General features: G+C 61.8%; 1 protein-coding gene across 2 annotated transcripts in view; it reads right to left on the bottom strand.

Annotated features, from left to right (window-relative positions):
• CDH4 (cadherin 4) overlaps positions 1 to 25,696 on the bottom strand; it is a 430,578-nt gene that overhangs the window by 56,099 nt on the left and 348,783 nt on the right. The window contains exon 1 of one of the 2 annotated variants that reach the window (XM_029917314.1): positions 15,306 to 15,371. The exons of the other annotated variant lie outside the window; for it this stretch is intronic. Coding sequence (XP_029773174.1) covers positions 15,306 to 15,341 — 36 coding nt within the window. The 5' untranslated portion in view covers positions 15,342 to 15,371. Of the gene's footprint in view, positions 1 to 15,305; positions 15,372 to 25,696 lie in introns of those variants that run through there. 2 annotated transcript variants of the gene reach the window in all.

The raw sequence follows: 25,696 nt of genomic DNA, 5'->3' as shown, positions 1-25,696 counted from the left end.
ATGATGGTGTTGGTGACGCTGATGGTGATGGTGGTGATGATGGTGGTGATGATGGTGGTGGTGGTGACGCTGATGTTGGTGATGGTGGTGATGATGGTGGTGATGGTGATGGTGGTGTTGGTGACGCTGATGGTGATGGTGGTGATGATGGTGGTGATGATGGTGGTGGTGGTGACGCTGATGTTGGTGATGGTGGTGATGATGGTGGTGATGATGGTGGTGTTGGTGATGCTGATGTTGGTGATGGTGGTGATGATGGTGGTGATGGTGATGATGGTAAAAGTATGTGAGAACCAAGTGGGCAGCAGACAAGGTACTGGAGTTGTCACAGAGCAAGTTGGGTAAGAGTCAATTCTGGGTCCAGACCACTTGGGGGTAATTCCTGGGCCTACTATTTTCTCCCTTCTGATCTTGGGCAAGTTACTTAACTTCTCAGCCTCAGTTTCCCCATTGGTAAAATAGAGATCCATAGAGTACCTACCTCCAAAGTCTGAGTAAATTTTAACTGAGGTCGTGTGTGGGAAGCATGTAGTGTCTTGTCCACAGTAAGTGCTCAATAAAATTCTCATGAGTGAGCCTGGTGTTGAGGCGAGCATCAGGGGCGGGTTCTCTAACTTTTAATGTTAGTGTCATTATCCAGAGAACCTGGGGGTAAGTCACGGGGTAAAGGAATAAATGAGGCAGGAAAGGAAAAAGGATTCACCAACTCTAGGATTTGCAGGTCAAGTGATAAAAATCAGCGGTTATGCCATAACCTCAAACATTGTAACTGTGCCTACTAAGAAAATGGCCATGGGGTTCAAGGAGAGGGTGGGGTTTGGAGAGACCCGACCTTTAAGCCTCCTGCTTGAAGAAGCCGCGAGGTTCAACTGCCAACACTCAGAAAATGGAACTCCGTCTGTGCCCTCAGGAGGATCAGGCCTGTCTCCATGATGCACGTGGTCCCGGTGACATCACACAATGCAATGGCTCCCTTCCAGAGCAAGAGGGAACAAGACTGTAGATGAAAGGTCTTCAAACGAAAGGGTCCTTTTCCTCCTAAATCTCCCCACAATTGGATTAAACCCGACCTGGTCTCTTGTTTGGCACTGGCTTACTGTTTCTTATCAAGACCTCTTTTCTCCCAAGTTTTCATGCTGGTTAATTCCCGATAAATGAATGAGGTCAGATTAGAAATACGAACACGTGAGCACGCTCTCCCGGCAGAGCAGATGGCTCGGCGTAGGGAAGAAAATGATGGGACCTTTGCCTCCTGGGGGGGGTGGCTGTGGTCTAGGGACAGTCCCCATCTGCCTCTCTACCTTCAGTTCACTTAATGCACACTGTGGGGGGAGACCATCTTTTCTGTATTTTTATCCATCTCTGTGAGGTTCAAGGGTCACTACTCATTTCAAGCCACACCAGTTATCCGTGAATCCAGCTACCCGCCGGCGGCCGGCACTTGGCCAGGCAGTAGTGGAGGTGCCTGACGAGAGCCAGGCTTGGCGAGAGCACCCCGAGGCCCGAGGGAAAGCTGGTGGGGACAGAGCTGCCGTCTCAGAGCCATGGGGACAGTGAGACCCTCCCCCTGGGGGAGATGCTGCTCAGACATCCGGGGGGAGGTCATAATGGAAACAGGAAAGAAGCTGATGTGTTGACCGTGGTGCAAGCACAGGAGTGGTCCCGAGAGCGGGTGCCCCCCCAGCGACTTCTCCCAGGCCGAGACACCGTCTTTCTCAGTCTCCTCGATAAGACACACTTCGTGCACCAAAGAAAGCGGGCCCGCTGCATGGCTGGACTGCGAAGTGTTTGTTGATTGAGCCATGCTTTGGTGCAAAATTGGTTTAGCAGAGAAAATCATGCCTTATTTTTAAAGACCTTACATGAACTGGCAACACAAGTGTGTTACATTCTTTTATTCTTTGCTGCCAAAGATTTCAGTGGGCATCAGGGGTTTAGCAATTCAAGTGAGTGCAAAGCACAGAAATGCATGGTGAGGATCCACACCAACAATGATGAGATGGGCTTGGGGAGCAGAGAGCTCTGGCCTCGAACCCTCACCCTGCCACGTGTTAGGACACCAGCAGGTAACCTCGACCTATGTAGCTCTCAGTCCCCTCATCTAAAAGGGATGGTGGTCCCTACTGCGTAAAAATTGTCAGGAGGATCGAAACAAAGATGCTTATAACTTAGAGACTCGTAGAGAGCGCTCAGGCCAGGGCCACTGCAACACCCTCCTCCTCTATGACCTACACTGTCACCGTCAGTATCAAGTTCACCACTAGTGTCACCATCACGACCATCGTCATCACGTCACTGCGTTCACTGTCATCACTGTCACCATCGCCACCACCATCATCACCAGCACCGTCTGCATCAATCTTGTCACCTCCACCATCACCTCTATCACCACCACCATCACCACCGTTGCCAGCATCACCGCCATCACTGCCTTCGTTAATGTCGCCATCAGAGTCATCGCTGCCACCGTTACCATCACTGTCACCCTCATCATCAGTGCCACCGCCATCATCACTGTACAAGGGGCTCACTTGCCCAAAAGGAGGGACAGAAAGAGACACAATAAGTATGTCATTGACTCACACTGAAAAAACTAACAAAACCCAGAAACTGACGCACCCCCGAGAGCATGCGGGGGCAGCCCAGAGCCGCGGAAGGTTCTTAGAGCTCCAGGCTTCGCACTTCTCACCGATTCTAGACGGCGTGTCTGATATCACAAGGGGTGGAGGTAACCCTCCTCGGGTCAATTAGAGTTTTCTTTACTGGGTACGTTGGGGCCAGCGTGTTTGCAGCGAGGGGAGTGCCAGGTGGGCCAGAGGAGGGGCCCCAGGGGCTCGGGGAGTGAGTTCAGCCCACTGGACTGGACGCCCGGCAGCTCTGTCTCCCTTCACTAGGGTCTCACCCACGTCGCAGCGAGCCCGAGCGTGTCCTTGGGTCCGTCAGGAGGCCGTGTGGGTGGGGTCCAAGGCCACAGCTCGCCTGCTGACACCTGCCGGGGGACCCGGGCACGTCTGCTCACCTTGCTGGCCCTTCATTTCCCTGCCTGTAAAATGACAGTTTGGACCAAACAACCTCTAAAACACCTCTCCTGCCTCGAAAGCCCGTTTTTACGATGACACAAAATGCAAATTTGGGGCAAAAAGAAATTGATGCATCTCAGTGGCAAGGGCGTGTTTCTGAAGCAGAAAGTTTAAGACCTGCTTTATGTCTCCTGGTGTCCAAGTGACAGTGTAATCGGGAGTGACCTTCACTGGCTTTAACTCAGACGGCCCGGCCATAAACCACCTGTGTCATGGAGGAAGACGCCACTCAGCCTCGGGGGGTAGGGGGTGAGCAGCAGGCCTTCTCGGGAGGCCGGGGGACCAAAACCTGTGGCGACTCTTGGCACCTGCTGACGGGAGCTGGGCAGACGCTGGCTTCGGACTCAGGGCGCGTCTGGGGGGCCGGCGGTGCCCCGTGTGTCCCGAGTGTGTGCCGTGTCTCCCGCCGCACGGGGGGCAGGGCTGTGGTGCGTGGGGGGCTCAGGGCGCTGCCGCCTCTGTGCCTGGACTCTGTGCCAGCGGCCCACGCGGGCCCCACGGCTCTCCGTCTGGCCTCCTAGGCCAGCACCCGCCACCGCGGGGGTGCCACGGGGGAGCTCAGGACGCGGCTCGAGGGAGATGCAGCCGTGGTCTTGGAATGGGAGGGCCGAGCAAGATGATGCTGGCTCCCGGCCGGCTCTCGGGGGCGCTGCTGTTTCCTCCTGCGGATGGAAAAGCTGGGACATCCGGCCACGCTGGGCCCCTGGTGACATTCAGGGGGCCCGAGACTGTGCCTTCTCCACGGGGGCGCCTGCTGTCCTGAGCACCGTGGTCCCCACCACGCCCAGCTCTCACACACACATGACCTCGCGACAGGAAGCCCGCGGCCACCCCGGGTGCCCCACTGCACCCACCCTGGGCCTGGGGTCTTATTCTGTGCGGGGGGCCAGCCCTGCGGGAGCTCGACAGGCAGGGCCGGTTTCCCGCGAACACAGAACCACCCCCGTCCCAGCCCTGCTCCCTCTCACGTCTGGAGAAGCCGTGGGACCCCCACCCCCCACCGCGCCGGTGCTCTCGGCTGTGACGGGTCCGCGCCTCAGACGGGGAGGCAGAGTGTCCGTGCAGGACGTCAGGACAGCGGGCTGTGGCGGCCTCAGCAGGTACCTCTGGCCCCCTGCGCTGCACGCACCCCCCTGGGCGCCGTCCCTGCCCTGCGTGGCCCATGCGCCCCACCCGGTCCCCAGGGACAGCCCTTCGATTCTGCAGACGGCCCGGCTGTCAGGGCCTGGGTCTCCACTTCCTTTGTGCTGAGAGCCCGTCAGATGTGGGGGGCGACACCCTGTGACCCCGTCCCCCTTCCACTCGCTCCGGTGGCCTCTTCTGACTCCATCCTCTCCGAGCCCTTCAGGACAGACACCCTCAGCTTCCTCGACTTGTTAGAACCGAGCAGCATAGGCCAGTGGAGGAGGGGCACTCACCTCCTCCGTTCTAGACCTCAGGCCGTTGCTAAGGCAGCCTCCGGCCGTGTTCAGTTTCCCGAGCACACTGCAGAGCTCAGCCTCCACCCAGACCTGCGTGTGTTTTGCGCGGGTGCTGCCCAGCTCGCGGGGCAGGGACGAGTGACCCAGGTCCCAGGAGCCCAGGACTCTGATCCCTACCTGTGACGGTTAATTGTATGTGCCAACTTGCCTGGGCCACGGGGTGCCCAGAGTTTTGGTCCAACGTTCTTCTGGGTGTTGCTATGAGGGTGTTTCTGGGTGCGACTCTGCCACTTAAACCCGTGGACTCTGGGCCCAGCAGACGGTCCTCCCTGAAGTGGGGAGCCTCCCCAAGCCAGCTGATTCCTGCTGGGACGGAGGGCGGCCTGCCCCCGGCCAGGCGGAGTCCCGTGTGTGTGCCGCCGCCTGTCCCGAGTCCCTAGCCCGCGGTCCTTGCACCCCTCCCGCCGTTTCTCTGGAGAAGCCGGAATAATGCACCGCGGTCTCTTCCCACCACGGCGGACCGCACATCGCGCAGCGGCCGGCCGCCGCGTGGGTTACGGTGGTCTGCCGCCCGCGGCTCTGACGGTTTTATGGTCAAAGGTCACAGGGGGCCGTAGCCTCCTGCTGTGTCCGGGGTCGGGCCGGGAGCAGACGGCGTCCTCAGTGCGGGAGGATGGGGGGGGCGGGGGCGGCGGCCGTTTCCACAAGCCCCGTGCCTGGAGGACCCCCCGGTGACGTCCTCTGTGGGGGCCGGGGGGCCTGGGGGGGGTGACACACCCTCCAGTGCTTCCTCAGAGATGTTTCCACTGACCAGCTCCTTCCCCGGGCCGCGCAAGGAGGTGGCACCACTGAATACCTTGGCGACGGCTGGCTGGGTCCCCTCTGTCTCCCAGACTCGGCAACTGCAGGTGCGTCAGCGACACGCCCCCCCTTATCAGCACCCATCTTAGCCCCCTAAGAAAAACGCTGAAAATCTGAACATGGCAGCAACTCTGCTCTGTAAAGGTGACGGTCTCTCCACGCTGCTGCTGCCCTCAGGGGCCCCACACGTCACAGGAGACGAGACGGTCATTGTGTGTAACGGACGACGAAGGTTTTATTACATGAGTGAGTGTGAGTGGTTTCTCTAGGCATCAAGATGCTTTTTATGCCGCACTCGGGTAATGAACACATAATTCACCAACACATTAGAGCGCCGACCTTAGACTCCAAAGGCACAGTCACTGCAAATACGTAAATTATTAATGAGGTGATATCTAAAAATATCATTGCAAAGCCCCTCCTTCCTCCCTAGAGAAGGAAACCCGTCTAGTAACTACAGGAGCCCAAGGGGCAAGGAAGGGGCCCCCTGGGAGCTTCCTTTGTGGCATGAATGGATGCCACGGGCAGGGTCAGCTCCCTTCTCCTCCCTCTCTCTTCCCAGAGAGGCCAGAATTACGCCACCCTGGGACTCGGGGAGGCCTGGGACCAGCCTCTAAGGATGAGGCACAAGGGAGAGTCTGCAGCAGTGAAGGGAGCCTGGCGTACTTTTGCTTTCTTGACGATAGGCACGAAAAGATCGTTACTACGGTCACTTCCTGGCGTGGGCACGATGGCAGGAGCATCGGCAGGCCTCTTGTGACCATGAGGATCCAAAGCCAATCCCTAATGGTGGTGGAGTCAGGGGGTACAGGGTCCGGGTCCTTGAGTGTTGCTGAGCCTATGACCTGTCACCGACTCTCTTCGCTTCTCAGAACTTGGAATAAAGACCCAGTGCTCAGGCTGCCGTAGGCTGGGTGCTCTGCTCCTAGTAGGAAAAGCGGCCTCAGGGATGCAGACCATGGGGTGTTCTTGCCACGAGGCAGGGGGCTCCCAAAGGGAACGCAGGGGCTTGCCGGCCAGACACAGGGTCTGCTTCTGTGGTGGACAAGTGTCCCTGTGTATGGAGACCCCACAGGTCCCTCGGAAGGGAAGAAGTGAAATGAGTGAGCGGGGCAGGGGGGAAGGGACGCGTCTGCCTCTGTCTTGGGTGTGGGACTCCAGGCAGGTGCCTTGGGGCTGCAAGTCCGGACGCTGGGACCTGGGGCGCTGCAGGGAGCCCTCTAACTCCCCCGGTGGCTGCAAACAGCCGTCTCACACCTACGGCCTCTGGCCGACCCCACGGAATCCTGCCACGCCTTCTCCTGCCCTCCCCCCACCAAGTGTGGCTGGTGCGGCTGCGGAGGGCGGGGCTCACAGACCCCCCTCTCACCCCTCCCTCTCGGTGCACAGGTGCGCGCCTGCCGTCAGCTACTTCTTTGTGCAGGAAACCAGGAAAGGTTACCAGCAAGTGGATGGAGGGAGGTGTCCACGTTCCGTTTTGTACGACTTTCTAGAAAACTGGAGGACCTTCTAAGTGTGTCCTTGCACCCTGCCTGATACACAGGGTGGATGAGGGTGACGTGAGTGAGGGCCTGGCCTGGCCTTTCTTCTCTCTTCTCTTTCCTTTCCTTTTCCTATTTTGTTTTCCTATATTTAAAAAACCTAAGAAATGCTGTCTATTTTTAGGAAAACACCCCCTTTGCTGATAGCCTTGTCCGAGGGTGCCTCCCCGCAAGGAGGGGCACCGTGTGACACCCAGAGGCTGCCCGCGACCCTCCTGTGTCTGCTCATAGGTCAGGGGCCCGTGGCTTCAGGCAGATGCTCAGAGATTCAAGTGCAGTTGTGTTCAGGGCATTTGAATCCGGTTCCGGCAAATCTAAGGCACAGAAGTCAGAAGTCAGGAAGTCTGTCTCCAGCCCGTCATTAAGTGGGGTCCAAGCCCCCTCTGTCCCCTGAGCTGCGGCCGGGACCCCCGAGCTCAGCCTGGCCTACGCCGGGCAGCGTCCGACCACCTTTATGTCGTGACCTCGGCTGTCTCTTCTGACCCCAGTGGGTGCCGCGGCCGTTGTCCCCTGCCCTCCACGCTGCTGCTGTGAGGACAGCACGCTCTGTGCGGTGGCCCCATCCACGTGAGGGGGGAATGAGGATTAACGCGCATAGGTGATGGCAGGCACGCGGCCACTGAGGAGCCCGGGGCCACGCCAGCCTGGCCAGATTCTGAATGTGGGCACTTTGAGGCGGGGTGGCAGCCCCGACCAGCCCGGGCTCCACCGTGGCTAAAGCCACCTTCCTTCACGTTGTCAGCCTGGCCTGGGGACCCTGGGCTTTGGATCAAGGCGCCAAGGCTGGGAAGTAAATGCCAACAACAGTTGGCATTACTATTCCCTGGGGTGACCAAGGGAACAGCGGCGGGAGGGACAGTGGTCCTCGGAGAAACATGGTGGGTTCGGTAAGAAGAAAGGAGAGAGGTGACCCCTGATTCCAGGAGTCTGACCCAAGGCCTTTAAAGCAACCTCACTCAAGGTCACAGAGTGAAATCTGTCACACAGACCCTCTGCCAGCTTCCCCCGCCCTCTACCCTGGCTCGCCGGGTCCCCGAGAACCTGGCCTGCTGCCCAAGAACCGCCGAACAGCCGAGCCCCCGCCCCCACCCAATGAATATGCATTTCATCCCTACGACTAACACGGCGCCTTTAGAAGCGATTTCCCCCCTCACAGCGCACGGAGCGGGGGAGGGCTGGCAGTGACGCGTGTGCGCAGCGGTCCCAGCCCGGCGGGGGGCACAGAGCCGTCCTATAAATGACCCCACTCAGCAGCTCAGGGGAGCAAACCCCACAAGGATGTCAGAAGTGATGCACACAGGTCCTGGGTGGCGGCAAAGCACGCAGGCCTGTGTGCAGGGGGCACACCAGCGCGAGGGTGGCCATCGTAAAGTGGGCGTGGGGCCCCAGCTCAGCCGCCTTCGTAAACACGGATGATCGTCGTGATGATGTGTCGGGAGCAGACGTGATAAATCAGAGTTAAGGGGCCTGCAGAATACAAATGCATCTGGAATTTTCCTCGGGAGAAACGAATGCTGTGTTGTAAATGAATCTGAAACCCATCTACGGAGGCAAATGTCGCCGTGCTCCTACTCTGACTCTGGGTCCCGCACTCCTGCAAGGGGACAGTTTCAAGACAAACCCCGCTCCTGTGGCCCAGCGGTTGCCGCTGACGCTTCTTCATGTCTGCTTATCCTAGTCCCTTCCCGCCCGGCCACGAAGCTCCCAAGGCAGGTCTCCCCGGAGACGGAGGATGAGGCGTTGGATCCAAAGTCCCTGGACCTTGGGGGTGGGGCTGAGCCACGGGGTTCCTGCCGTGATGCCTATCTCGGGAAGACCCAGGGCCCCCGACAGCTCTGTGTCGCTCTGTAAGCAGCCCCCCAGGCCAGGGACACGAGTGAGCCAGCAGAAGTTTACTGCACCCACTGCAAATGCGTGTCATTAATTAGGGAGACACATTAATTCCGTTCGGGTTTTTGGGAGACGCAGATGTGCAGAGATGCTGCCCAGAGAGCCAGCAGCAGGGCTGGGCGCCTGCGGATTCCAGGTCCCCAAGAGACACCCCCAGATCCACACAGACCTGCGCACAACTCCTCAGAGCTGGTAATTCAGATCTGGGGCCCTTAGGGGTGGTCCTTACAGACTAATGCTGCGAGATGGGGGGCCCTGGGGAAGGGCGGGGGCTCCGGCCCCCGGGAAGGGCAGGCTACTTGGCTCTGGCCCGAGCCTGGAGTCAGGCAAGCACCCTTCACCACCCACGTGCGGTTGGAAGGTGTCTGTAAATTATATAAAAGTATACAATGGTTAAACCTCAATAGTTTAAGGCTGCGGGCCAAAGTCTGCGGGTTGCTGAAGGTCATGCGTCCTGGCTGGGAGCTCAGGTGAGCTCTTCTGCAGCTCAGGAGCAATCGCTGGCTCCCTGTGGCCGACCGGGAGGTGGGGGCACCCCTTGCCAGCGTGACTTGCAGGTCAAGCCCTCGCTCTGGGTGGAGAATGGACTGTCCAGCTAGCAGCTCTGCCTGCGGCCACGGGTGGGGCCTGATGAACTCCGTCACCACCCGGCACAGGAGACAAAGAGGAACTGACCAGCTGGGTACTGAGTGCTGGCGACAAGCCGGTAGGGGATGGGGACATGGCCAGAGGAGCCCGCTGATGCAGGCAGGGGCTGGGGAGGCTTCCGGATCTGGCTCAGCCCCACTGGCAGGCAGCACCAGCAAAAGGTTCAGTGAAGAGGGCACCGCAGTCAGAGGGAGGGGCCCCTGATGCAGCTGGAGGGGCATGCAGAGGCCTGGGGGCGTGGAGGCGGGGCCTGGGGGTGTGGAGGCGGGGCCTGGGGGCCAGCTCGTGTATCTGCCCAGGACTTAGGCTTATTCTGGGAGAGGTGGGCTGACAGGGTCCTGTCCCTTAGAGCATTGTCCCCAGAGGACAGGCCATCCCGAGGGGGCTCATTACAGACCTGGTGTCTGCATCACCCACCTCTCCCCTAGAATCCCTGGCACAGAGCCTTTGGTTGAGTAACATCTGCTGATGCGAGGGGGCCACCTACCTGGCCTCGGGTCCCAGCCTTCCTCCCTCGAGAACTCACATGAATGGGAAATTCGGGGCTCAGAGTCACCGTTCAGGCTGCCTGGTCCCCCGCCACCCGTTTTGTGACCTCTCTGGGCCGCTTCCTCCCTCCCTGGAAGACAGGGGAACGACCCTCCTGATGGTAGAGGCTTCTCCGAGGAGCGGAGGGCGTGGCTGAGGACAGGCCCGGAGCCAGGACTGTCCGTTCCTTCGGTTTTTGTTTCCATACTGCTTCCAAAGCTCTCCTCCTTCAAGAAGCCCACCCTGCTTGATGTGTCCACACTGAGCTCTCCCCTCCCCAACAACGCAGGCTCCCACCCGGTTCTCTCCTCATCCCCACTGGGCCACTGGCTCCCAGGGGCACAGATACGCCTCTCCTTTTCTAAGGGTCTCCCAGGGCCTGGTAAGGGAGGAGGCCGCCGGGGGTCCAGGTGTCGGCAGATTCCACAGAAGCCTGGAAGGTGGCCGGTGAAGAATCGCCGACGGGACCCAGCAGACCAAGAACACAACGCGTTTTAAGGGAAGGCGGATGCGCCGCCGATGCGGGCCGGGCTTTTCTTCAGGCCCGAGCCGCAGTGTGGCCATTCTCTGGCTCCTTTCTGGGACAGGCTGCTGCTAGGACGTTGAAGTCAATCTGGCAGCAGGTGCACGCGGCAGAAACGGGCTGGGAGCAAGCCCACATGGCCGCCGAGCGGGGGGCAGAGCCGGCGCGTCTGCCCATAGAAGCCACCGCTGTGTCCCCCGGGGGACGACCCGCACCTGTTGCACCACCAGTGACCACGTGCCGTCTGTTAGGAGGACCTCTGTCCTGTGGGCAAGCTGGCGTGACCACAGTCCTGCCTGCGGGTCTTCCAGGCCCCGTAGGCCCCCGTCCTCATCCCCACCCGCCTGGGGACGGCCGGCGGGCTTTCACCAACCGCTCCCCGGGTCCCTGCACTCATCGGACTTTCAGACAGGCGGCTGCTCCCTGTAATCAGTGTGCGTCTCCGGCTGGCAAACCCGCGGCCTCGATGATTACAAACGCTAACATCTCGTAAGATAAGAGAAAATAAATTTAGTGTTTAAAGAAGTGGAAAATAGAATTTTCCATGCTTTTCCCCTAAGAATCTCGGCTGAACTCTGCCACCAGAATCGTACCCTTTGCATTTAGAAGAATCAGGGAGCAGCTGAGAAAGCAGTTCGTGTGGAAGCAGGCAGCGGCGTGAAGTGGGGTTCTGGGCTGGGGAAGGTGGCCGCCCCCCAAAGCCCTCCCTCCCCTTGTTCCCTCTCGCCGGAGGCCGCTGCGGGGAGAGGCTTCCAGCTCACGGCCCAGGAACCCGAGGGCCCTCTCGTGGGACGTTTGCTCCAGAGCGAAGCCAGCACGTGAGCACCCTGGGGGCTCCGCATAAGGGAGCCGCCTTCCAACACCCCCAGTTTGCTCCCCAGATGCAAGGGCGTGAGTTTAGGGGAGTGTAAGTTCCTCTGTGCTAAGGCCAAGTGAAATCGCTTCCTTAAGCCTTCTTTGGTAAATGGAGAGAAGTGGAAGGTTAATAAATAAATAAATCTGAAGCACCGAGGACAGCCGAGGACAGATAACCCAGCTCCCGGCCCCAAACCTCAGCGGCCCTGAGCTTTCCATTCCTGGCTGGGGTGCATTTTGCATTTGATAATCTAGGATTAACGGTTTCTAAGATTCCACATCAGAAAACCGGTATTCCTTGGGTTCATTTCCATTCTAGCTAGGACTCCCCGGCGTGGCCGCTGGGGGCCTGAGAACATAATCCCTACGCCTTTATGAGGTTCCCCAGTGTCCCTTCCTTGACGGGAAAGGGGGATTACAGTCAAGTAGGTTTCCGCTTTGGGGGGTCTGCGGGGATCTTCAGGGCTCCTGGGGGCCAAGGAGCGTACTGGCAGACAGGTTAGCTCTCCAGAGGTCCAAGTGCGAGGCCGTGCCTCCTGCCGTGTCTGGGAGCCTTCCTGGACAAACGTGGTCAAGGTCAAGGCCGGGCAGGGAGCTCATACTGTCTGGAAAACAGCGAAGGGTCACCCTCCCAGCCCGTGAGTATGGAAGTTGCTGGAACTCCCAAGCCATGACTGGGCTGGGACAAACACTGTGGGGTCACAGAGCACAGGGCGCGGGACGGTGGTCCCAAGTGTCACAGCCCCGTGGCCTTTCCCGGGTGGACGTGCAGGCCTGGCATCATGGCCCTTGGGCTAGGACTTCGTGGGTCGCAGGGCACGGCCCCTCCTGGCCGGGTCCTCCTCCCCACGCTGTGTGCTTTAGCCACCCCGGGGACTCAAGCACACGCGGCGTGCAGAATTTCCCAGCATCCTCTCCAGTACTTTCTGAGGTCCTGGGTTACTGTAAAACCAGGCAGGCAGCCCTCAGTTTACGGACCGGAAGACATTCAGTTGCAGAAGCTTCCCCTCCATGTCCACAAGTGGGCCTGGTCGGGCGCGAGAAGGCCCTGCGCACCAAGCAGCAGACAGTCTGTGGCCCGCTGCGCCGGGGGGAGGCGGGGGACTCCTGCCTGGGGGCGGAACAGAGCCCTGACCTTCATGGGGCCGGTGGGCGGCCTGATGCAGGGAAATGACAGTGTTACTGTCCCAGCCACCCCGGGGCTCCAGGAGCGGGAACGTGCCCCCTGCTCAATGCTCGCTCACCAGCAGGGGCCTGGCGCTGGGGACGCGGAGGCTGATTCTCAAACACTCGGCACCCTGACGTGGAGGCAACCTCTGCGGGAAGGGCCAGGAACCCATGGAGGTGCCAAGTACAAGCACCCCAGCGTCCTGGATGCGCATTTGCTGGGTCGTCTTCTCTTGGGGCTCGCTCTCCTGTCACGCCAGAGCAGGCTGATTGTGCCTGGAAACCGCTCAGGACCGGCGCTCCACCTTCGGTCTCTTGCACAAGTGATTTTCTGCATGTTAATCCGGGAGCCTCCGGGGTGAGAGGCGAGGCATGCACCAGCTCCGCGGCCATGAGGACGCGGCTTCCAGGGGGGACCAGCCAGCCTCGCCCCCTGGGCTGGGCTGCAGGGACGGTTCTGGTCCAACCCTGCTCCTACCTCCCAGCTGTGTGACCTCGGGCAAGTTACTTACAGTCTCTGTGCCTCACTTTGCTCGTCTATAAAATGGACACTAAGAGCACGGAGATGAGGAGATGGCTCCTGGGATGCTCTCCTGGGTGTCAGTCGTCACACGAGGGGGGCTGCGTCAGCCCTGACTCCGGTGAGGAAGTGGAGTCCGGAGGGCCGGGCATGTGGGGCAGTCACACAGCTGGGGGCCCGGTCTGAACCCACAGCTCAGCTCCCAGGGGTGGGCTCTTCTCGGCCGTGGGGCCCTGGCCCCGGCGCCAGGGAGTGGGGTCCGGAGCCCTGCGGGGCGCGGCTGCTCCCATCCTCCAGCGCTGTGTGCAGACTCTAGCCCCTCCGGAGCCCAATTCCCACGCGGGCTCCTGTAGGATCCTGAGCCGTGCTCTGCATGTCAGGAGCGTGGACAGACCAAACATGCACTCAGCGCCCCCTGCCCCCAGGCTGGCTTGGGTCCTGGGGGCGGCAGGCGACTCCCAGACACATCTGCATGCAGGTGCGGCAGGGCTGTGACGGCGGGTCGGAGGCCCCCGTCATCTGCCGTACAGGAGAGGGCAGTCAGCCGGGCTGCGGGGTCCCCAGGCTGCCGGGGGGGCTCCCTGGGGCGGAGGGCGTCACACCACCATCCGGGTGGAGGGAACCAAACACCGGAGGGCTGGCAGCGTGCCAGGCACGCCCTCTCGCCAGGCTGGGAGTCCCGCCGGAGCCTGGGCTGCCGGCCCTGCCTGGTGAGGGTGCTGGCTCTCGACGCTGTGCTCACGCTAGGCCTTTGGAAGCAGACAGGCCTGGGTTTGAGGCTGCTGCCTTCTGGCTGTGTGACCTCGGGCAAGCGGCTTAGCCTCTCTGAGCCTCCATTTCCTCATCTGTGAGACCAGAGGATCACAGGGTCTGTGTAGAGATGCTCACTCTGCCCAACCTCCCAGGCTGGGGGGACAAGGTCAGAGGCGCAGGTGAGGCCCAGCTTGTGCCCCCGGGGCGCCTGGCTAAGGGCGCTGTCATCACCAGCAAAACCCCCTGGCTGAGTGAGGAATGTGGACCCTGAGGGCACCTGCCGGGTGGCCGGGGAAGGATCCCGGCTCATTAGCGGATCAGCGGGCGTGAGGCGGGGGCTCTGAAGTGCTGGAGGGAGCCGGGGACCTGGAGCCCCATTTTAAACATCCCCTCGCAATGTGTTTACTCTGTTAATGTTCAAAAGTAACGGGGTTTGCCAAGGACGTTAGAGATTCTGTTTGAAATCTGCGGCAGGAATAATTTACTGCCTCGCTCTCCGGGAAGGCGGGCGGTGGCACGCGGCTCTCCGACTCCGCGGCGACTTCCTGCCCCCGGGCCCGGCCCTGGCGCTGCGGATCCGCGTCCTGACTCCGGGTCACTCACCGGGTTCTGCTTGTTACCTGGCAGCTGGAATTTCTCCTGACCTATTGCTGTGACTGCAGCCGACCCGCTCCGAGGGGCCCCTGTCCACTGCCGCCGCCCAGGGAGCAGAGCGACTGCTTGCAGATGAATCAGTGCCCGAGACATTGGGGAGCACGCCAGTCGGGGCGGAGGCTGCGTGCCTTCGGCACAACCGCGAGTCCAGGAAGGTGCTCACCTCCAAGCCCTAAGCGCCTGGCCCCTCCCTGAGCTGTTTTGTACGTGAATTCACCTAGAATCTGCTGGTTGGTGACCGAACTGGGCACCGAGAGGGGGCAATGCTGTCGTCAGACTTCCAGGCTGTGTTTGGGACGGTTTGACTCTAAAATCTAGGCCGCGTGGGGTCGGGCAAGTTCTCTCCTGGGGTAGAGGACGGGGAAGGGGCAGCTGGTGTCCCGCCCAGAGCGGCTCCCCTGGGCAGTGACCCCCCTCCTTCCAGAGCTGCCCATGGCCAGCGGGAGCCCCAGGACACCAGAAACCAGGGCCCCCCCGCCAGCAACTGTTGGGGGCCCGAAGGCCGGGCCACAGCTCAGCCCCCAGCTCTGGGGACGAGCTGAGACCTGGTGTGCCCTTGGCTCCTTCCCTGTCCTGTGCCGCCCCCCGTTCCCCGCCCCAGTCGCAGGCACCGAAATCCTGGTCGGAGATCCCCCGACAATACAAAGGTGGGGTGGGTGCCTCGGGTCCAGAGCCCTCAGGCCATGTGGCTGCAGGGGAGCGGACGTGACCGTGGGCCCCAGCAAGGCGGCGAGCGCGGCCGCCAGAGACCCCGGACCTCTCGGGCTTCACAGCGTCGTCCCCCAGCTGGTCCTTCTGTTCCAGGACACGCCGACGCCGACGGCAGGTTCCCTTGCCCCTCGCAAAGGCCCACGAGCGACTCACCGGTGCTCCCTTGAGTCGCGACGTCACAAGTTCCATCCTTCCTGCAGGGGGTAAGGGTCCCGGCTCCGCTCCGGAGTGCGTCCTGCGAGCCGAGCCCGGCGCTTAGCCCACAGCCGGGGCTGGAGGCGGCCCGAGTGCCGGTGTCGGATTCGGTGTCTCGGGGAAAACTCGCTCCTTGAGCCCCCGCAGTTTCTCACTCCCCTGGATCGCGTCCACAGCAGAGAGCGCTTTCTCCTCCCCAAGAGTCTGGGGATGTTTGTGTTTGTTAGAAATGTGACTTCTGCTGTGTTCTTTCCAGAACAGCGCGCCTGGTGGGCGGCACCGAGGCTGCTGCTGAAGCAGCTGTCGGCACACCCCACTCCTGCAGGGGTGAGGCGCGGACTCCCAGATGGGCTCCCTTCTCAAGCCCGCTACAGATGCGGCTGGATCCGCAGAGCAGGACAGTGTGCGGATCGCCCAGAAACTGCAAGGGCCGCCCCCTAGTCCCTGCTCCAGCCCGGGGAAGCCCGGGGAGGGTAGCGGCTCTGCGGAGAAGCTCCGAGACCCCGAGGGTGACCCAGGCACCTGGGGGTCAGGACCTTCTCAGGGACGGTGCCCCCCCCCCACCTTGGTTCTGCCCTGGCTGCAGAGAGCTGATTCTTTCAGCGACGCTTATGGATTTTGAGGTTGGTCTTGGCTTGTCAGGGGGCTGGTGGGGCGCTTGGTAGAGGGAAGGAGAGGGGGGCAAGAGAACCAGGCTGGGCGCCCCCAGACTCTCATCTCAGGGTGGGTGTGGCTCACTCTTTGGGATTTCTGATAAGTCCCACATGGAGTGGACGGAGGGCTCAAAAAATGAGCAATGAGGCCTTTTTTGGGGGGAAACAAGAATTATTTACTAAATGTCTCTTTGATCACAGCCTCAATTAGCAGGATTCAGGATTGCAGTGTTGCCATTTCATCTCTTTCATTTAAAAAATAGGTTTAGAGTAAAAGAAAGATCATATGTCACCAAGTCACTGTAGATTGGAGTTATGGTGAAATACCTTCTAGATAAACTTGCAAGTTACAGAGAAAGCCTCACGTCTGGCTCAGTATTCCCTATTTGAAAGACACACTTTTTTTTTTAAATAAAGGGTTTTGGATTTTATTTTGGGGCTAGCTAGCTTTGCCTAGCAATTCTTTTTTTACTGTGCTAAAAAACACATAGCGTTAAATTTACCATCTTCATTTTTACGAGTACAGTTCAGCGGTGGGCGCAGTTACATTTTGTGCAGAACAGCCCAGAGCTTTCTCATCCTGCAAAGCTGATTACTAGCGAGCCCTGCTCCTCCCCCATGCTGGGCCGGGTGGGCCTCGCTGGAGGGGCTGCCTGGGCTGCGTGCGGGGACCCGCAGCGACGGCAGGCACGACACAGCCCGGTCCCGGCCGCAGGCGGCGGGGAGATTCACGGACACTCGAGCCCCCTCCCCATTTCCCTGCTCTGCCCCTTTCTCGGGGCCAGCGGGGATCAGCGTGACCGCCTAGCCCTCCCTCCTGCGTCCCTGTGCACGAGCAATGAACCCCAGGGTCACGGGTGTCTGTCCTCCAGGGCAACTGCGGTAGTGGACAGAGCGACCTTTCCAAAGGAGACTCAGGTCACGTCCCCCCTGACCCGACCTCCAGCAGCCCCGGCAGACCCGGAACAGCGTCCCCTCGCCCCACGGAGGCCCCTGCGGCGCTCCGGCCCTGACCGGGGTTCCCACCACCACTACCTGGCTGCCCTCAGCCTCCGGACGCCTGCCTCATCTTAGGCCGTGACGAGGCGGGGGTGTCCCCGCTTCTCCCCCGACCCCCCAGTCGTCCCCCAGGTCACAGAGCACAAGCGCCGGCTTTGGTTTCCTCCGACGGGATCGGAGACGCCCCGCACGCGGCCTCCCCCATGTGCAGACACTAATTAGGCCAGTGCCCCGGACGCTCGGGCGTGATCACACTTTGTCACCGGCGTGCTGGCACCGCAATGGGTCAACAGGGTGTCACTTGTTCTCGGGTTCCCCCGAGGTGTCCCAGCTTGCTCAGCCAGCGGCCTCCCCAGAAACAAGGAGCTGGTTCGGGGGGCACGTGGCCCCTAGAAACTGCTGCACAGTGACCAGAGGGGCCCACCCCCCGGGGGAAGGCGTCCAGCACGGAGCAGGTCCAAGCGAAGGTCTCCAGCCCCCAGGACCACTCACCGCATCATGGCCATCGCGGGCATTTTCCAGTCTGTGACAGGTGCCTCCTCGCTGAGACCTGAGACCGTTTTCGGGGGTGGACGGATACAGATTTACTTTAAACAATAATATCGATTCTGCTGCCATTCTGGAGAGTTCCGTTCTCTGTACGTTTAGTCACTGGGCTTTTTTTCTTTTTCTTTCTTTTTATTAAACAAAGGTTCCATGAAATGTGCTTGACTTCACGGACACCGTCAGGGGAACGGGGGCACGTGTGGTGTCCAAGCGGAGGCAGCGGGGACGAAGGCCCGGGCGGCCTGACCCCGTCAGCGTGCGGACAGGAGGCGGCAGCAGCGGCTCACACGGACGGGAGGCCTAAGGCATCAGGAGGAACAGGTGACGGCTGGGGAGGCAGCTGGGAGGGGCTGGATCGCTCTTCTGTTTCAAGTCACATTAGGGATGAACTCTGCATACACTTGCCTTCATGTTCCGAGACGCAGTGAGATCCAGGAGGGCACAGCCGGGACGGGAGAGAAGCCCTACAGATCGTTAAGATCCAGCGGTGGCCCTTAATGTGTCCATAGCCTCAAAATGAGGTCTAAATGGAGGCTTTTTCCCTGACGATAGGGAAAAATGTGTCTGCACGGAGCCTCAGCTCTGGTTTTTTGCGGCTGGCATTGCTACATTTGAAACAAGTCCCAAAACACAGATGATGTGTCCGTTAGGTTCCAAATCAAAGTCCAGAGTCTGGAAGCCCAGGTTCCTGGGGACCGGCGGAGACCGTGTACTCAGACCCGGGGCGTTGTGGGGTGAGGACCTCACAGCCGCGTCCCCCGGGTCCCCGGTGTTGGCAGCTGTCTCCTTGCCTGGACGCGAGCTCCCGACCAATCTGCAGACCTGGCGCTCGGCCGGGTGTGATCCGTGCGCGCTCACCCTGCTGGGCCGGGGCCGGGCTGGCTTTCTGGCCACGTCCACGCTGGAGGCAGGGCCAGGCCAGGCTCGCTCCCTCGGGGACAGGCTTGCCCGGGGCGGTCGGTGCCCGGCCCAGCCTGCCCAGCCAGGGTCTGGAGTGCACGGGGCCTGCACCCTGGCCGTGCCCACGAGCCCACCGCTGGGTGGGTGTTACCTAACATGACGATGACGTTGCCGGCGGGGAGCTTTCTGGCTTTGCCGAGCCGCCGAAGACGTGCAGGCAAGGCTCCCTGTCACCTCCCTTCCTGCAGTTCCCGATCCTGGGGGTATGTGGCCCCCTCCGGACGCCAGGCTTCTCCCCAGGTGGTCTGCTCCAGTGCACCGCTGGAGCCCGGAGAGCCCTCAGTAACTTCTCTGCTTGAACTCTGGCCTCTGTTTATGTTTCCGAATGATACAATGTGGCCACTTCGCACAGATGATCCCAGCACGGGACCTGCCCGCAGCCGCCGCCCCCTCCCCCCGAGACAGCGGACAGGGGACCCCCGGCTCCCCGAGGGGACAGGGAGCAGACTGGGGAGGGGGAGTTCTGGATCCAATGAATTTAGCTCCAATCGCCTCTCACGCCGACACCTGTCGTCAGATGCTCCGAGTGTCCACAGCCCAGACCAAGTCCACCCGGGACCACGGCTGGGCCCCCAGCCACAGCCCCTCTCTCGTCCAGCGTCGCTGTCACAGCCCCAGGGCTCGCCCCGCAAGCCACCCGGCCACCAGCACCCCCTGAGCCCCTCCCGAGACCCCCCACCCCCGCCCAGCGCGGTTCGCCCCGGGCGGGCGGCAGGCTGTTTCCATGGCCCCGGGAGCTCATCCTGGGACGAGCAAGATGTTCTCAAAATCATCTACTGTGGCAGTTTCTTAGCAACCCGTTATTAGAGGGCCTCTGGGTAGTTAAAAAAAGATCTCCCTCTCCTGAAGGTGGGGCTGTGGTTTAGAGAAGCCGGAGTCCTCTCTGCGCTGGGCGTCGGGTTCACCGGGACCAGGATGGTCTCGGCGGGTCCTCGGCCAGCGTGGCTGCCGCTCTGCCTGCCCGGCCGGGCCTCGTGGGGCACGTGGACTCCCAGGGCGCGGGGCGCACACCGGGGACGGCCCACGCGCGACCCGACGAGGCCCCTCCCGGCAGCCGCGGGGCCAAGGCTCCCTCCTGCGTTTCCACACCTCTCGCCCCAGAAACCGCTCTCTGGTGCAAAACGTGAGGGGCGTTTTCCCCAGCAACCCCCAAGTCTGGCTTATGTCCCACGGCTGCCACGGCGTCGGAGCCCACACGGGGGCGCCCGTGGCCCTGGTGGTGCTGGGCGTGGGTGAGTGCACGTGTGTGTCTGTCTGGGGCGGGAGTCTGGAACTTTCCCTGGACTCTCACCCCCTGCAGCCCCGCGCCACAGCCGAGCGCCCTCTGGGCCTGCGGCGCCCCGACCTCAGGGCTGCGTCCTCCTCCTGCTTTTCTAAACCTGCGGGCGCCGGAGCCAGGCCGGCACCGGGCGTGGCTCAGCGGCGGGCCCCTCTGTCCTCATCTCCGGAAGGGGACAGGGAGGCACCCCTGCTCGGGTCTTTGGGAGAACAGAGGGGCCCGCATCACGCTGGTCCCAGCGTCCCGGACCCTGCACCCACCCGTCCCTTCAGGGGAACCGCAGGCAGAGCACCGGCCGGCCGATTTTCTGACTGAACCGGACGGAGCCACAGCCCCTCTGGCCACTTCCTAGAGACAGATTGTCCACGATGTCCAGACTCTCTTCTCCCACAGGAGAGCGGTTCCACGTGGGCGCCTGCTGGTCCCCCGGGTGTCTCCTCATCCCGCCCGGGGTGGGTCCTGGTGCGTCTCGGATCCGGCCGCTGCGCACCTGCTTGTTGGCACTCAGCCATCAGGGCCCGACCCCTGACTAGGGCGGGTGCGGAGCTTGCCCGGCCTCTACGCCTTAATACAGGGATCACGCAGGCTCCACGGGCACCGGGGGCCCTGCTCCCCAGGCTGCGCACCCCCATCGCCCAGGAGCACAAAGGTCTTCCGAGCCCTGTGTCTGGACCCCGCGTGAAGACCGCATACCTGTTTCTGACTATACGGCAGCACCGAGGAGCCCAGGACCCGTGGGGAGCTGCCCCTCCACCATTCCTCTCTGCAGGGAGGGACCGAGCTCAGGGTGGTCCTGTGACCCCGGGCTGGCCAGTCAGGGCCGCACGTCTTACAGTGCAGCCCGGCGGCTGTGAGCATCTCTGGAACCTCTGCAGGAGTTCCGAGGACGGGACCTTCTCTACAGGCCTGGGGTGCGGTAGACCCCCTCTGAGAGCCGGCGCCTGCCCGGCAGCGGGAGTCCCGACTCTTCCACCTGAGTCCCCACTGTTGGTCGCCTTCATCCTTTCTTGGGGGGCGGCAGCTCCCACAGGGTGCGCCCCATGCAGGACTCTCCCGAGCCTGCTGGGTCCTGCTCTGGGCCCCCTGTGGCTCGGACTCGACACACCCCTCGCTGAGCTTGTCCCCAGGGGAGGGCAGGTGGGTCCAGGAGGAGATTGAGGGGTGCTGAAGCAGGATGGGCAGGTCAGGAGAGGCGGGGTCTGGAGGCTTCTGGAAGGAAGGGGCACTGAGGGTCTCCGGGAGAGAAGGGCAGAGCCACCCTCCGGTGCAACTAGCCCTCGGTTATCCGCACCTTCCCTGGACTCTGGAGGCAGGTGTGAGGCCAGGATGGAGGCCGGGACGCAGAGGGAAGGCGGGGCAGGGTGTGAGCAGTGAGCCTGCAGGGGCAGTGCCCGCCCCTCGAGTCCCTGCTGCCGGGTCCTGTCTCCTCGCCTGCACAGGGCGGCGGCCGGACCAGACGGGACAATGTGCGAGAGCGTGTTTGCAGGGCCTGGCATCTAGCGGGCACTCAGCAGCACATCAGGTCCCCTCCTGACCCCAGCTTTGCCCTTGGGGCGGTTTGCAAGCTGTGGCTTCACCTCCTGAACCCCCTGTCCCCTTTAGTATCTGTCCCACCATCACCCTTTACGAAGCTCAAATCTGTGTGCCGGAGACGCGGGCAGATCAGAGCCCGGTCCTTCCCCGTGGACGCGGCCTCCCTCGGGGCTTCCAGCGCTGAGCCCTCGCTAGCGGCGGGGCCCCTGGAACCAGAGGCTTTTCTTAGAACGAAGTTTGGTTTTCACAGTGTAATAATCGGAGGATTGGACAGAGGCTGGGAAACCTGAGCTGGACCTTCCTCGGGGGCAAAGCAGGGGGCCGATGCGCCCCCCATGCGGGGCCCATGGCAGGGAAGCCTCGGTGTCGCGGAGGAGGCCCCCGACGTGGGCGGGTCCGTGCCCAGGGACAGGCCCTCTCCCGAGGGAGACCGCAGCCCCCATTTCCGGCCGCAGCCCCCTCACCATGTCATTGAGTCATGTTTTGTGTTCTCAAGCACAGTTGCTTGAACAGTGGGATGAAAAGATCTCATTTGGGAACCAAACTTAAATTAAAATACTGCCTGCCTCCCGGAATTAGGGATTTTTAGACCCTGAAATAACCAGCCCAGGGACACTGGTTTGGGCAGACGCGTTGGCGGTGGCACCGTTAACCGCCGGAGGATGGCCGCGAGCATGCCGGGCGCCCACCGGCTCCTCGCTGGTCCACGGGCATCGGGACGGAGGCTGGAGCCTGTGCGGGGCCGCCGGGGGGGCCCCGGAGCCCTTCCTGGCTCCCACAACCCCACCGGGCGACGGGTCGGCTCTCCCCCAGGTGGCTACTTCTCGGATGGACGCAGGAGGCGTGTGCGGGGCGGGGGCGAAGGCGTGGGAAGTGGAGGCAAGAGGAGCCTCCTTGACGTCCGGGGACTTGGATTCTGGCCGACGACACAGCCCCCCCCCTCCCGCCCACCCCCCCAGCGAGGACACCAGATCCGGACAGCCGGGGCAGCGCTGTGAGAGCTCAGATCACAGGGGACACTTAGGGACCGTGTGTCCTGGGGTGTGCCACGGGATGGAGGGCGCTTTGCGAGGCTGCCGAGAGCTGTGGATGGGGACCAGCTGCTGGGGAGAGCGGGGAGCGGACACACGCACTGTGAGTCCCTAGGGCTCCGGCCCCTCCGGCCTCCCAGGTGGGCTGACACCTCCAGGGGACGACGGCGGAGCCCCAGTGTCACCCACATTCCTTCCGCACAGCCGCAAGTGGGCGCATACCGTCCGGCTGGGAGCGAGGGGGCTCCCGCCTGACCTTCCAGGTCAGAGCCCGGGGCTCTGCGCGGCCGGCACCGAGTCATTCTTGTCCCCTCCCTGGTGTTTGTTTTCATGAGGTCACAGCTCCCCAGGAGCCAGAACTTGCTGGACTTGAGACCCGGGCCGTGGAGCAGCAGCCAGATGTGTACTTTCTGCCGCGAGGGTCAGGCCTCTTTCCGCACCCCCCTGCCCTGGGCGCTGCCACGTTCCCCAGAAGAGCCCGGGGCGCCCTGAACTCTTCCGATCCGCACGGTCATCGTTATCGGTGTCCTTCCAGCGCGTGGAGGAGCGACTCCCATGGCCGGCGGTTCCCCAGGGCGTGAGCCCCGCACAGGCCACATGGCGGCCCCCGCGGGCTCCCGGCTGGGGCCCGTTCTCCCCGCCGCAGGGAGGGAGGGTGGCCCTCCCGTTGGGGACACGGCGTGGAGCTGCTAAACCAGGCCCCATATGGCGCGCCTGCGGCAAGCCGGAAGTCGGGAAAGCAGTGGGAAACTCCATTTCTCGGCGGAGCGGACCGTTTTCCACTTTAGCACAGCCTCTGCAGACGGCGTCTGCTCAGCGGCCCTGCGTTTTCCCGTCCTCTCCTGGTCCTGGAGCTTGGAGACTCCGCTCGGCAGTGGGTGCGGGGGCCCATGTGGCTCCCAGACCCAGCGCATAGCTAAAGCGGCGCCCCCACGGTCAGCCAGCTCGGTGGGACCCCCCAGGACTGAGGCTCCCCGATGTCTCCCACAACTCTCCCTTCCCCCAGGCGGGGCCCAGGGAGAGGGCAGGGGCACCTGGTCCATTCCTGCGGGCTCAAGGGGCTGCAGGATGGGGAGCCCAGTGGAGAGCACACACCAGAAGCAACCCTGAGCTGCAGGCAAAGCATCCGGTGACAGTCAGCTGGGCCACCAGCAGGGCCTTGTCCACAGGCCAGAGCTGTCAAATCACGTGCACAGGGGTGGGGTGGGTAGGCTCCTGCTCCCTTGTTTCCTGGCTGTGCGACCTTGGACATGTCACTCAACCTCTCTGAGCCTCAGTCCCTGCCCAGGGGAATAAACTGGTATTGCTCTTTACTTCATGGGCTGAGGGTCACGTCATAAACGGCATCCCTGGTGCAAAGTGGAAATCCAGGTGTGTATGTGTGTGTGTGTGTGTGTGTGTGTGTGTGTGTGTGTTTATGTGTGTTTGTGCCCACGAGTGCACTCAAGCGCGTGTGCAGCAAGGCTTTGCTGGACGCCTGGGGAGGCCTGTGATTGGATCCGGTGGAGCAGCTGGGGACCAGGCTCAGCAGAGCTGAGTCTTGGGCACCGTCACTGTTTGCAGCTGGCCAGGGCCACCTAGGGATGGAGGGGTCCAGATGCCAAGCCGCATCAGGTCAATGGCCACTGGGACACCAGGACACACCCAGGGCACTGCTGTGTCGCTCCCGAGGAACAGGAGGAAACCAGGCAGCCACCAGGGCCTCCGAGCTCCGGGGCCTGAGCGTGGACTGAGTCAGGATGTGACAAGGGAACACATCACCCCCAGGGCATCCTGGGGGCTCAGCTGTCCACTCAGAGCTTTGAGGCCCCTTGGGCCTGGGGGGCCGCAGGGCAGCACGGGTGCTGGAGCCGGAGTGCCTGCCGAGCCCCTGGTCTGGGTCTAAATGCTGGTCCCGTAGGCACAGGCGGGGCCTGAGGCCCAGGTTCCCACCCAACACGCTTGGGCGAGCGGCGGCGCGAGCGGCTCACACTTCTTCCAGGACATGGAGGACGGCGGGGCCTGGGAATCCGCACGTAACACCCCGCCCCTTCCCCTGCCGAGAGAGGGGTGAAAACCCGGGAACGAGCACGCAGTGCCCTCTCTCCAGCCCCTGCTCCCTAAACAAGTCCTGTGCAGCCCGCCTGGGCTCTGGCACCAGCTCCTCGCCAGGCACCTCTCCGGCCCCGCCCACGCCGCCGGCTCCCTCCTCCAGAGGCTCTGCTGCAGCTCTTGTCCTAACCTTCCACCCCCCACCCAAAGGCGCCTCGCACCCACAGCAGATGGGTTTTTACAGGCTTCTCAACATGTGGGGCGAGAGCTGATGTGCCGGGTCCAGAGACCCTGAGGGGCTCCGCTCCCGCTCTGCCTGCCACCCCTCCTTGTTTACCATACTCGCTGCGAAGACTTTCCCTTCCCTGGGTATACTGACCTTATTCCTACCCCAGGACCTTTGCACTTGCTCTTTTCCCTGCCTGGGCTTGCCACAGCTGGCCCCTAGTCTTGCAGGAGCTCAAGCAGCTTCTTGGTGAGGCCTTCACCAACACGCCCCACCTTAAAATGCACCTGCTCCCTCTCCACCGTGCCCATCCCCACCAGCCTCATCCCTGTGTTTGAGTTTCTCCGTGGTTCCTTCCATCTTCTGACAATTTGCTTCTCCCCTTGTCTGTCTCCACCACCCGTGTGCTAGGACAGGACAGGACCACACCTGTGTAGCCACCACCGTACCTCAAGGCCGACAAAGGTGAAGCTCAGTAAATACCCTGCTTTGTCCTTGTGATGTGCTGCGGGAAAGGGGAGTAGCGTGCGGTGAGGCGAGGCCCCGGGACCCTCCCTTCTCCAGCCTGGAGGGCCCGGAATGCTCCGGACTCTTCTGAGATGCTGCTTAGTTGTCTGCTTGATTTTGCTTTTAACAGACACAGGACACAGTGTTTTCATTGCCCCACATTTTCAGGAGAATGAGATCAGCTTCTCAACCTAAGTATTACAGAGCGTGAAGCCTCAGGAAGCCAAAACCAAGCACATAACTCAATCGAGTAGCAGCTTGAAGGCCCCAAAGCTGTGCAGGTGCGTCCCAGTCCGTCAGAACGTGAGGTCCCTCTGACGGCTGGCACAGAGATGTCCCTGTGTGGGCTGTGGCCCGAGACCCAGCCGCTGTCGGAGGGACTGTGGCCGGCGGCGAACACAGCACAGAGGAATTCCATCACAGCGGGGCCACCAGCCCTGTCTCTTTCTCTGGGGTCACATGAGGGCAGACCTGTGGCCGACCCAGCATCACTGGGGAGCCAGAAGCAGCGCACGAATTTCTGTGGTCTTCCACAGCCTGGGGTGGTCTGACTTCCCTAACGTGACCCCTCCTCAGACCCCATC

This window comes from Suricata suricatta, chromosome 12 (assembly GCF_006229205.1).
Source record: "Suricata suricatta isolate VVHF042 chromosome 12, meerkat_22Aug2017_6uvM2_HiC, whole genome shotgun sequence".
NCBI classification, from domain to species: Eukaryota; Metazoa; Chordata; class Mammalia; order Carnivora; family Herpestidae; genus Suricata; species Suricata suricatta.
Note: the sequence above shows the minus strand (reverse complement) of the source record. Positions and strands in the feature narration are given on the sequence as shown.